Consider the following 12,754-nt stretch of genomic DNA (forward strand, 5'->3'; position numbering starts at 1 on the left):
TCAGCCTGAAATTGAGATGAGCGCCGCAACCCTACAGCCGCCTTTGACTGGACTTTTGTCCAGGGGTTCTTTACCTTTACCTTTTTATCCCACAAGGAAATGTAGTCCTCAGGCTGAAAATATTGCCCCACTCTTGGGAGAGTTGGACCATGGGGTGTGCCTGCAACCACCTCTCCCCCGAAGACCATCTATCTGCTGATCTGAACTCATCCTGCTATGCCCATAAGGTCATAACAGGTGTGGACATTACCTTTCCGGCGTTAATAGCGGACAGTGGGGAGAGGGGATTCAATGGGGGCTGGGGGCTCCTGCAAGCCCTCTCCCAGTTGGGTTCAGGAGGCTGCAGTTAAGGCGTTCAGCTCTTTTAAACATAGCCAGTGAAGAATAATAAAGGTAAAGGTACCCCCTGACTGTTAGGTCCAGTCGTGGATGACTCTGGGGTTGCAGTGCTCATCTCGCTTTACAGGCCGAGGGAGCCGGCGTTTGTCCGCAGGCAGCTTCCGGGTCATGTGCCCAGCATGACAAAGCTGCTTCTGGCGAACCAGAGCAGTGCATGGAAATGCCGTTTACCTTCCCGCCAGAGTGGTACCTATTTATATACTTGCACTTGATGTGCTTTCAAACTGCTAGGTTGACCGGAGCTGGGACCAAACAACGGGAGTTCACCCCGTCACGGGGATTCGAACTGCGACCTTCTGATCTGCAAGCCCTCGGCTCAGTGATTTAGACCACAGCGCCACCTTGAAGAATAATAGAACTGTAGAACTGAAAGCTACTCCAAGGGTCATCTAGTCCAACCCCCTGCAATGCAGATGCTCCTGTGTTTTGCAGGTGGGTGGCAAGGAGCCAGCCTGGCAGATCGCTTTGTGCGGAGCTGAAGTTGCTTTAAAAGCCCAGCGCTGCCCATCTGGGTGCCTCAGCTTGCATATTTTCTCATAAACCTATTATATAACAACCTCGTGAACCAGAAGTTCCCAACCCCCAGCATCCCTGAGAGTCCACTGGCATCTGGAGGGTCGCCCAGCCCTGTGCCCCTCTCCTCGCGGGGAAATGGGCCCCGAAAAAAGCCGACCGCCTTCCCTGCCCCTCGGTGCACCTTCTTGGCACGTGCAAAGGGAGAGGCTCTGCGGATCTCTCCCTCTTGCTTTTATTCTCCTCTCGCCACGTCCTCTTTGGTCGTTCCCCCTTCTTTTCCTGAATGAAGATTGATTGCGTTCAGGCTTCCTCAACGTGGGGAAGAAAAGAAAGCCAAGCGGTCCCTCAGTCTTGGCTTTACCCGCCGGAGTTGCATCAGCCAGCCTGTTCAATATTTAAGAAAGCTGCATTGCAGAGCTGGGAAAGGGATGGAAAGAAGCCGGTCGCCGGGTTGCTCCCACTCTGGAAATGCCGTGCCCAGGAACTGCACCTGAAGCACCCCTTGCGCCTCTCCTTTTTACCCCTGCCCAAGTTCCAGGTTTTTCTACGGGACCAGTCTGCTTCAGGGTGTGCTAAGGGTCTGGGTGCTGTTCAGCTCTCGGTAAGGCAAAATGGAAAAGCGACTCCCATTTCAAGCTCATGTAGCCTTATAGCTCCTGGCTCTGATGTTCGGGACACGGGTGGCGCTGTGGGTTAAACCACAGAGCCTAGGACTTGCCAATCAGAAGGTGGGCGGTTCGAATCCCTGCGACGGGGTGAGCTCCTCTTGCTCGGTCCCAGCTCCTGCCAACCTAGCAGTTCGAAAGCACATCAAAGTGCAAGTAGATAAATAGGTACCGCTCCGGTGGGAAGGTAAACGGCGTTTCCGTGCGCTGCTCTGGTTCGCCAGAAGCGGCTTAGTCATGCTGGCCACATGACCCGGAAGCTGTACGCCGGCTCCCCCGGCCAGTAAAGCAAGATGAGCGCCGCAACCCCAGAGTCGGCCGCGACTGGACCTAATGGTCAGGGGTCCCTTTACCTTTACCTGATGTTCTGCCTCTATGGTCAGAGGCAGCAATGCTTCTGAATGCCAGTAGAGGGGGCTCTTGTGCTTGTTTCCCTTTGGGGCATCTGGTTGGTCAATATGAGACTATGCCGGATTGCCTGGGCCATTGGCTTGATCCAGCAGGCTCTTCCTATGTTCTTTGCAGGCTTCCATCAGCCTGTACTGGCTAGCGCTGCTGGGCGTTGTAGTCAAAACATCTGGAAAACACCAGGTTAGCAAGCTTATGATATCTATTTATTGCATTTCCTTCCCACCTTTTCACCCAAGGAGATCAACATGACTTGCATGGTCCTCCCCCTCCTCATTTAGTCCCCACAACAACCCTGTGAGGTGGGTCAGGCTGAGAGGCAGTGGCTGGTCACCCCCCAGTGAGCTTCATGGCCGAGTGGGGATTCGAACCCTGGTCTCTCCCAGGTCCTAGGCGGACCCTCTAACCACTACACCACACTGCCTCCACTTCATCGGACATTTGGCATGTCAGTGTGAGCAGAGGGAAGGCTTTCCCAGTTCAGCTGTTTAAGCTGGAGATGCCAGGGCTGGAACGTGTCTTCGTCAGACATCCTGAGCAGTAGACCCTCCCCAGAGTTAACTGCTGTGGATGCTGTCCCTCTCTTTTGTCTTGTGGGAATGCTGCTGGTGTTGGCATTCTCCGAACCAGGTTAAGCTCCCTCTTGGAGTCTTAAGCAGTTGGGTCTCTCAGCGGAGGGTAGTTAAATCACCACCACCAACATCATCAATATACAGTCGTACCTTGGTTCTGGAATGCCTTGTGACTTGAACGTTTTGCTCCCAAACACTGCAAACCCAGAAGCAAGTGTTCTGGTTTGCGAACATTTTTTGGAAGCCGAACGTCCGACGCGGCTTCTGCGGCTTCCGATTGAGTGCAGGAAGCTCCTGCAGCCAATCGGAAGCCGCGCCTAAGTTTTCGAACCGTTATGGGCATCGAAAGAACTTCTGGAATGGACTCTATTTGAGAACCAAGGTACAGGCTTCTCTCTTCTGCCTTGGTCAGACCACACCAGGGGTCCTGTGTCCAGTTCTGGGGACCGCAATTTAAGAAGGATGTTGACAAGCTGGAAGGTGTGCAGACGAGTGAGATGATAAAGGGTCTGGAAAGCAAGCCTTGTGAGAAACAGTTGAGGGAGCTGGTTATGCTTAGTCTGGAAAAGGGGACTGAGAGGAGATTACAATCTCCAAATATCTCAAGGGCTGTTATGGAGGATGGAGTAAGCTTGTTTTCTCCTCCTCTGGAGGCTAGGACCCGAACCAATGGATTAAGATTACAAGAAAGGAGTTTCTGACTAGACATTAGGAAGATGTTTCTGAAAATAAGAGATGTGTGACAGTGGAACAGACTCCTTCAAAGGGTGATGGACTCTCTTTCACTGGAGGTATCTAAAGAAAGTTTGGCAGGCCATCTGCCTTAGATTCCTTAGTTGCAATTCCTGCATCGCAGGCGGTTGGACTAGATGACCCTCGGGGTCTCTTCCAGCTATTTTGTTTTTGTTTAGTTGTTTAGTCGTGTCCGACTCTTCGTGACCCCATGGACCAGAGCACGCCAGGCACTCCTGTCTTCCACTGCCTCCCGCAGTTTGGTCAAACTCATGCTGGTAGCTTCAAGAACACTGTCCCACCATCTCGTCCTCTGCCGTTCCCTTCTCCTTGTGCCCTCCATCTTTCCCAACATCAGGGTCTTTTCCAGGGAGTCTTCTCTTCTCATGAGGTGGCCAAAGTATTGGAGTCTCAGCTTCAGCTTCTGTCCTTCCAGTGAGCACTCAGGGCTGATTTCCTTCAGAATGGATAGGTCTGAACTTGCAGTCCATGGGGCTCTCAAGAGTCTCCTCCAGCACCACAATTCAAAAGCATCAGGTCTTCGGCGATCAGCCTTCTTTATGGTCCAGCTATACAATTCTACATTTATGTGACTATTATCCATAAGCCATTTTAACATGGCTTTGGATTCTGCTTTGGCTATTAGCCACCATCACTTGGTCCCTCTCACAGGCTCTCTCTGCCCCCTTTCTTGTTTACATCAACCTGCAGCCATTGCTGCCTTATGGAAGAGTTTGGAGCCCAAGTCCTTGACGCTGGTCAGAAAGGCTGAAACAAGATGTAGGGCTGTTCCCCACAGAGCTGGCATCACTCAGAGATGCTGCCTTCCTTCCTCATTCACATCTGTTCTCTGAAGATGCAGGAAGCAAACCGGAGCCTTCCCCCCCCCCCCACTCTGGGGATTTGAGGAACGGAGAAAACAAAAGGAAAAATAGCATTTCCTCTTTGATCATGTTTTTCACATGCCTGAAACGAGATACTTGGCGAAATCTTGGCAGCTTTTTCTTTTAATGATCCATGTGTGAGGATGTCTCCTGCTGCTGTTTGATGGAGAGGGTATTAATGGTGTTTCTGCTATTCCGTGGCGCAAAGTACAAAAGTTGTTTGATGGGTGAGAATGTCACAAAGTGAACTGGGCTTTCCCCCCAAAGCTACTTTCCAAGATAATTAAAACTATCCTCACCTGGCAGGGAAGGAAGGCAGGTTTGGTTGAGGTTTGAAGTGTGCACCGCCCCCTTTCACAGTAGAAGCTGTTCAACCCCCCCCCCACCCCCATTAATCAACTTGATTATGTCCTCACAGATCCCTTAAGTTTTTAGATTTCAGGGCTCTGCTGTGCCGGCCTTGTGGCTTGCTTCTGCACCCCATGTACACAACACCTGTTCACCCCATGCACTTCCAATGACAAAACCGTTATAGGTTTGCGGGGTCAGTCTGGATGGTGTCCCGGGTCCCTTCCAAGCCTGTAAGCCAGCATCCAGTGATGTTAAAAATCTAGAGACTGCCGACCAGGTAAATACTGCTACTTACCAAAGAGGTTGCTCTGTTGCCATGGCCTTCTGGCGGTTCCCTCACTGTGAGAAGCCAAGTTACAGGGAACCAGGCAGAGGGCCTTCTCGGTAGTGGCGCCCGCCCTGTGGAACACCCTCCCAGCAGATGTCAAAGAGAACAACAACTACCAGACTTTTAGAAGACATCTGAAGGCAATCCTGTTTAGGGAAGCTTTAAATGTTTGATGCATTACTGTATTTAAATATTTTGTTGAAAGCTGCCCAGAGTGGCTGGGGAAGCGCAGCCAGATGGGCAGAGTATAAATAATAAATTATTATTATTATTGAGATAAATGGGTGGGTCTTTTCCAAACTCACCTGCCTGGATCTTGAGATGGAGAACAACAGGCACGATGGTAAGAGGGCTTTGTATGTGAGACTTGTGTGCGTGAGTTTTTGGCTAGTGCTGGAAGCTGAGAAGGCAGAGGCCTGAGGCCTGTTTTGATCTGTGATGGACTCAAGGGATGTGAATTCAGGCTTCCCTGGACCCCTGATATCTTAAGAGCTGTCACAATGAAGAGGGAGCAAGCTTGTTTTCTCCTGCTCTGGAGGGTAGTACTCGAACCAATGGCTTCAAGTTAAAAGAAAGGAGATTCCATACAGAAAAACCTTCTGACAGTCAGAGCTGTTTGACAGTGGAGCAGTCCTCCTCAGGGGGACTCTCCTTCCTTGGAGGTTTTTAAAAGCAGAGGTTGGACGGCCGTCTGCCATGGACGCTTTAGCTGAGATTCCTGCATTGCACGGGTTGGACTAGATGACCCTGGGTGTCCCTTCCTTTAAAAAAAAGAAGATATTTATTAGAAGTTTAAAGATTACAGAAAAAAGAAAAAAGGAAAACAATAAAAAGTTTAACAGAACATACATTACAATACATAAAAATAAAAACATAAAAAACCAATACAACAATACAGCAAAAAACCCCACAAAAACACTAAATAAACACACACCCAGTATTCCATATCTTTACCTTTCATTTACTTGTTTCATCGACCTCCTCACACCTCCCTTTTTTGTATTCTAGTTCAAATAACTATTTCAGCAAATTCTTTCCATCTTTCTCAATTTTTGTTCTATAATTTATCTTAACGGTCTAACCTTAAATTTTTTCATTTTAGCCCATTATCAATCAGCTTTTAGCATTAGATTTTAACCCATTTATAACCCTTTTTTCATATTCTCTTAGATCATTACAGCTGGAAACCCCTTAATTGCTATCCAACATCATTCTATCATTCATTAATTTTACAATATTTCTGTAGATAGTCTTTAAATTTATTCCAGTCTTCTTCCACCGACTCTTCTCCCTGGTCTCGGATTCTGCCAGTCATTTCTGCCAATTCCATATAGTCCATCAGTCCCTTCCAACTCTATGATTCTAATGGGGAAGCAAGTTCTGTTGAGGCCTTAATGCTGTGAGTCCCTCTGTCCTCTGCTCAGGTTGTATGTATGGATATACATCTTTGGAAAACACCACCAAAAACATGCATCATAAATACGGTCGGTATGTAAAAGAAAAGTGAAGATGTGTAAATATAGATTTTATAGTACAGTGGTACCTCGGGATACATACGCTTCAGGTTACAGACTCCACTAACCCAGAAATAGTACCTCGGGTTAAGAACTTTGCTTCAGGATGAGAACAGAAATCGCGCGGTGGCGGCGCGACAGCAGCAGCGGGAGGCCCCATTAGCTAAAGTGGTGCTTCAGGTTAAGAACAGTTTCAGGTTAAGAACGGACCTCCAGAATGAATTAAGTATGTAACCAGAGGTACCACTGTACTGAAAACACACAGAGAGCAGAGCGCCTTTATTTTTTGTTAATGTAAGGTTCCTGGCATGTCCAGTGAAAAAGAGCTTGAGTCAAAAGGGTGGGGAAATCCTTTGGGCTACGTCACTGTGCTCCGTTGACCAATGTTCTGGTCTGGTATAATACTTCCTAATGTAAGCTAGTGGGAAATCCTTTTGGCTTGGTGTAAGTGCCCCCACCTCCACTGCAAATCTCAAAGATGGGAGCTTATCCCCTTACCCCATGAATGTCCACTTAACCGCTTTGATTTACGGAACTGGTTCTGTTATGTACTGAAGTTCTCACCAGCAGGGGGATACTGTAGATAGTTTTCACTCAGGTCCACATATGCAAATAAGGAATTGAAAGTGACGTTCAGTGATTGGATAGTTACAGAAAGTTGTTACTGTTGCTTTGTATTTGAGCTCTATATATGTAGGTTGGCTGAACCCTTCAGTTCAGTTCTGTTCTGGCCTGTGAATAAACAAGAGCTGTCTGAAGAATAGCTGTGTCGTCTGATATGTTCACCAACAACTTAACAGGTTCTATTATAGCTGCTATGTAAGACTTGTTCTGTGTTGCCAAGAAACTGATCTTTCAGCATGCTAGCACCCGCACTTTGGAACTCCCTGCCTATTGATAACGTAGAATTATAGAGTTGGAAGGGACCCTGAGGATCGTTTAGTCCAACTCCCCTCAATGCAGGAATATGCCACTGTCCCATTGGGGGATCGAACCTGCAACCTTGGCATTATCAGCAGCACGCTCTAACGAACTGAGCTACCAGGCAGGCACCTTCACAGTACTCTTTTGGGCTCCTGCTTGCTCAGACAAGCCTGGCCAGATACACAGAAAATTGACAAGTGTTTTAATCTGTTTTTCACTGATCATTAATTGCAATCATCACTGCATTATTTCAACAGCTGCTTTAACTGGTTTTATCGATAATTTCCTGTTTTATTCTTTTTGTAAACAGCTTTGAGGTTTTGCCCTCTCCTTACGATCAAGTGTATATAAATTTTATGAAACCTAGAAAATATCCAAGCTAGTAGGCCTAGCCTTGTCACCATTTCTTCACATAGCACCCTTAACTTGGTCACAGATTCAGTTTTACTTGCATCAGATAAAATGCCCCGTGCTGCTTTCCCTCAGGAAGCCCACCTTGTGAACAAAATCGCAACTCGGCAAAATCTCTCTAGACCAGAAAGGCAGTTTATTTCCTATCCACTTATGGTGCCCAATGGTCCTTTGAGAAGGGACCTGTTAGTGACCTTCAAATACAGGGATGAAAGAGGAAGATTATTCTCTGGGAGCTTCTCTGCCTAAAGGGCTTCTTGCCTTGTAGCTCTGTCAGCAGAGCGCGAGACTCCGAATCTCAGGGTTCGAGTCCCATGTAGGGCAAAAGATCCCTGAATTGCAGTGGGCTGGACTAGATGACCCTCGTGGTCCCTTTCCAACTATTCTGAAGAGCTCACACCCTCTTCTTTGCTGCTGCAATCATTACCTCTTCAACCCCTGATCTCGCTGCTGACTTACAGGCTCTTGCCGCTTTTCTGTCTTTCAGGGAGCCTCAACATTCAGCCATGACGGACACGGTCGTTGGCAACAGCACTGGTCAGTGGTTGTATCAGAATGATAGACAGATGGCTCTTCGGGGCGGGTAAGAGGATTTCCTGGCCTTTGACTCTCTCCACTTCCGCCAACCACCTGCCAGCTGATTTGTATATTATATCACAGCTTGTGTGGAACGTACGTTCCGGGGGTGGCACATATACAAAAAAGCACATATACCCGAATCGCACACCCCATCCTGACTTTCCAGAGCTGGCAAACAGTGGGCCTTATCCCTGCACCCCACCAGGCAAGGCAGAGAGCTTTTAAACTCTCCTCCTTGCTTTCCAGGCAAGACCCGTTCAGCGCACAGACTCTGGGGTGCTCTCATGAGATTTCCTGGAGCCGTCTGAGTTCCCATGGGATGTCGTGAGAGCACCCCAGAGCCCCTCTCCAAGTGGGACTTGCCTGGAAAGCAAGGTGGAGAGCTTTAAAGGTCTTTCCATGTGGGGAAAACTCGATGCAAAAGGAGCTTTTAAGCTCTCCGCCTTGCACCAGCCAGTTTTCAACTGTGCAAGGTTGAAGTTGTGCAAGTTAGTTGTGCATAAGATGTGATCATACTGCTTAATAATTTGTGTGTTGTGTTTGTGCCTGCTGTGATTCAACAGGCGTGCGCAGGACCTGGAAGAATGTGCTATCAGTTGCGTAATTTAGCTGCCAGAGAATCAGAGGTTTCATTCCTCGTTTCTAAGGCTTATTTCTTTAGAGAACCAGTTTCACCCCACTCTTTAGCCAAAAAAATGTGGTTTGCAAGATCAGTCGTAAAGACTTACAATAAAAAAGACATGACACACAAGGAAAAGGGGATGGGGAGGGAGGAGGGGAAAAGTGAGCTCATGCAGCAGTTCTCGGCATTAACGGTTGTTATAACGATGCAAAGATCTGTTTGAATTATGCATTATGGCTGTCACCTATTGAAATATCAGCAGCCTGAGGAGGTAGTTGATCAAAGGAGCTTGTGTGTGTGTGTTCTTCAGTGCTCTGCAGAGCTTCTTTCTTCCTTCCTGTGATAAGCAAAGCAAACCAGAATAAAACACACAAATTGGTAGGAACACTGTGCAAAAGAAGGGGAAACAGAGATCATGAATGCAGGTTGCGGAATTAAGCCTGTCTGGTTGCAGGATGTTGATACCTTTCAAAGAAGAACCCAAGAAGAGCCTTGGTAATTCCAGCTTTGGCAGGTCCTGACAGCAACTGTCCGTGTGTGTGTGTGTGTGAGTATGTATGGAGTGAGGAGACCCTTAAACACCGACAGCACCTCTGGTCCACCAGCAGTGATAAGAAGTGTTGCTGGAAAAGCTAAAATTGTGACGCAAGTCTCTCTTCACCCAGCCACCCATGGCCTAATTTAATTTTGCCCGTTAATTCCGATCCTTAAACTGCCATCTATCTCAAGTCATCCCTCAGCTTGGCAGCGGGATTAAATTTAAATAATGTATGCAGTTATTCCCTTGCCAGAAATGTTTGCTCCTTATCAGACTGGATTCCAGGAGCCGCTAATGACCTGAGGGGAGGGGGAGAGAGACAGAGAGTCCAGTAGATGTTAAATTGTTTGCAGATCATTGTCAGAGGGCACAGAACATAAGGAAACTGATAGCCATGATGTTGTTGGTTGACCGTGGGGAAATGCCAAGTTGGCGTGGGTTTAATTGGGGAGTCCCAGAGTTCCAATGTGCACATTCATGGGCTCTGAACTAGCAGTGGCAGACCTGGAAGGAGACCTCGGGGTCACAGTAGACAAGAAGAAGAGTTTGGATTTGATATCCCGCTTTATCACTACCCGAAGGAGTCTCAAAGCGGCTAACATTCTCCTTTCCCTTCCTCCCCCACAACAAACACTCTGTGAGGTGAGTGGGGCTGAGAGACTTCAGAGAAGTGTGACTGGCCCAAGGTCACCCAGCAGCTGCATGTGGAGGAGCGGGGAATCAAACCCTGTTCACCAGATTACGAGTCCACCTCTCTGTACCACTACACCATGCTGGCTCAGTGAAGATGTTGACACAGTGTGTGGCAACTTTTTTGGGGGGGAGGCAAATTGCACGCTAGGGATCATTAGGCAAGGAATTGAAAATAAAACTGCCAATAGACAGCGAGGAGATATGATAACCATCTTCACATGTCTAAAGTGCTGCCACGTAGAAGATGGAGCAAGCTTGTTTTCTCCTACTCCAGAAAGTTACTTACAAGAAAGGAGATTCGGACTAAACATCAGGAAGATCTTTCTGACACCAAGAGCTGTTCAACAGTGGTACACTATCACGGTCCGGTTCATGGGCGATCGAAGTCCTGGCTGGGGAAGTCGGGACTGGGGGCAAGATGGTGGGGTGGGAGCAGGAATGGGAGTCAGGAAGCCAAGAGTCCGAGGATCAGAGAGCCAGGAGTTAAGAAGCCAAGGGTCCGAGGGTCAGGAAGCAAGGAGCCACGAAGTCAGGGGTCTGAGGATCAAGAAGCAAGGAGTCACGAAGTCAGGGGTCCGAGGATCAAGAAGTAAGGAGTCAAGAAGTCAAGGGTCTGAGGATCAAGAAGCAAGGAGTCACGAAGTCAGGGGTCTAAGGATCAAGAAGCAAGGAGACATGAAGTCAGGGGTCCAAGGATCAAGAAGCAAGGAGTCCAGAAGCCAAGGGTCTGAGGGTCAGGAAGCAAGGAGTCACGAAGTCAAGGGTCCGAGGATCAAGAAGTAAGGAGTCAAGAAGTCAGGGGTCCGAGGATCAAGAAGCAAGGAGTCCAGAAGCCAAGGGTCTGAGGGTCAGGAAGCAAGGAGCCACGAAGTCAGGGGTCTGAGGATCAAGAAGCAAGGAGACAAGGAGCCAAATGTAGCAAGGCAGGAAATGTGTTGCTGTGGCAAAGAGCCAAAGGGAAAAATGCTGACCTTATATCCCTTCCCAGCTCTTGACACCAGGTGCTGTGAGTTACCAATCGGCCTCACCTGTGAGGCCGCGCTGCAAAGTCCTATTGGTCACAGGGACTGGCTCCTGCATGGACACCTGAAATACAGACTCCCTCAAGAGGTTGTGGACTCGCCTTCTCTTGAGGTTTTTGAGCAGATGTTGGAAGTCAGGGGTCCATTATACAAATCTATGGTACGACTGCATTTGGCGTACTGTGTAAAGTTCTGGCCGCCGCCCTTCGAAAGGGATATTGCAGAATTTTTAGTTTAGAGAAGAGGGGGAAGTCTGATAACTCTGGAACTCATGGACATCCAAAGAAAGTGAATATTAGAAGATTCAGGGCACATAAAATGAAATGAGGCAGTGATAGCCACCAGCTTGGGCAAATTCATGGAGGAGAGGGCTATTGATGGCTACCAGCCAGGATGGCTCTGCCCTTCCTCTACAGCTGGAGTCAGCAATGTTTCTGAATAATAATAATAATAAAATAATAATGTATTTATACTCCACCCTCCCCAGCCAAGACCAGGCTCAGGGCGTCTAACACCAGGTATAAAAACAATTGATTGAAATACAACTTAAAAACAAGATTAAAATACAACATTAAAATGCAGCCTCATTTCAGTAGGAACTCAAATCAAAAACTTTTTTTGGGATGAAAACGTCAAGTCTTCACCATGGCCAACTATCCAGACTGGTCCTTCGTGGGCCAGAAAAAAGCCAGGGAAGTCCCCAAATAGAAAGGAAAAAAAGGATAGAGGGGAAGGGGATGAAGTTGATTCCAAGCCAAAGGCCAGGCGGAACAACTCTGTCTTACAGGCCTTGTGGAAAGAAATCGGATCCTGCAGGGCCCTGGTCTCATGAGGCAGAGCGTTCCACCAGGTCGGAGCCAGTGTTGAAAAGGCCCTGGCTCTGGTTGAGGCTAATCTAACTTCCTTAGGGCCCAGGACCTCTAGGGTGTTGCTATTTATGGACCTTAAGGTCCTCCATGGGGCATACTGGGAGAGGCGGTCCCTTAGGTACGAGGGTCCTAGGCCGTGAAGGGCTTTAAAGGTCAAAACCAGCAGGAAGCCACAGGAAGGGAGAGTGTCGCTCTTGGACTTAGGTCCTTCCTGTGGGATGTCCTCTGAGGGTTTTTGTCTGGTACCAGGTCAGGGCAAGGTATGATGTCAACCTGCCGAATTCCCACTCACACACAGGACTTCCATCTTACAGTAATCTCCTTGGGTTGATTGGCCGTTACCTAGACCACCACTAACTGCAGACGTGTGTCCAGGACTTGATCAGCCTCCCCTTATTCAGCCGTGGCCGAGAAATATTAGCGTCCTTTGATGATGTTTGTTTGGTGCAATAATGTATTTGACATTTTTCCTCTTCCTTTCCTCCCTCCACGCTGCTTTGAAGTGGAAAAGAACAGTAAGTCCTCTGTTTATCTGTTGTGCATTTAGTTCACATATACACTCATGGCATCTGGCGGCTGGGGACTGATTGATAGCTTGATGAAAATGGGGACACAAGTGTTACAGATCAGTAGGAAATGAAGTGAAAATAAACTGCCAATTAATATCATGATAAAGGTAAAGGGACCCCTGAGCGTTAAGTCCAGTCGCTGACGACTCTGGGGTTGT

General features: G+C 48.1%; 1 protein-coding gene across 5 annotated transcripts in view; it reads left to right on the top strand.

Annotated features, from left to right (window-relative positions):
- The window catches only part of RPH3A (rabphilin 3A), a 128,259-nt gene that overhangs the window by 36,216 nt on the left and 79,289 nt on the right, over positions 1 to 12,754 (top strand). For all 5 annotated transcript variants that reach the window (XM_083511415.1, XM_083511416.1, XM_083511414.1 and 2 more), the window contains exon 2: positions 8,192 to 8,287. In XM_083511415.1, the coding sequence (XP_083367541.1) occupies positions 8,211 to 8,287 (77 nt within the window). In that variant the 5' untranslated portion in view covers positions 8,192 to 8,210. The remainder of the gene's footprint in view (positions 1 to 8,191; positions 8,288 to 12,754) is intronic.

This window comes from Podarcis liolepis, assembly GCF_965112155.1.
Source record: "Podarcis liolepis genome assembly, chromosome: 7".
In the NCBI taxonomy this organism is placed as follows: Eukaryota; Metazoa; Chordata; class Lepidosauria; order Squamata; family Lacertidae; genus Podarcis; species Podarcis liolepis.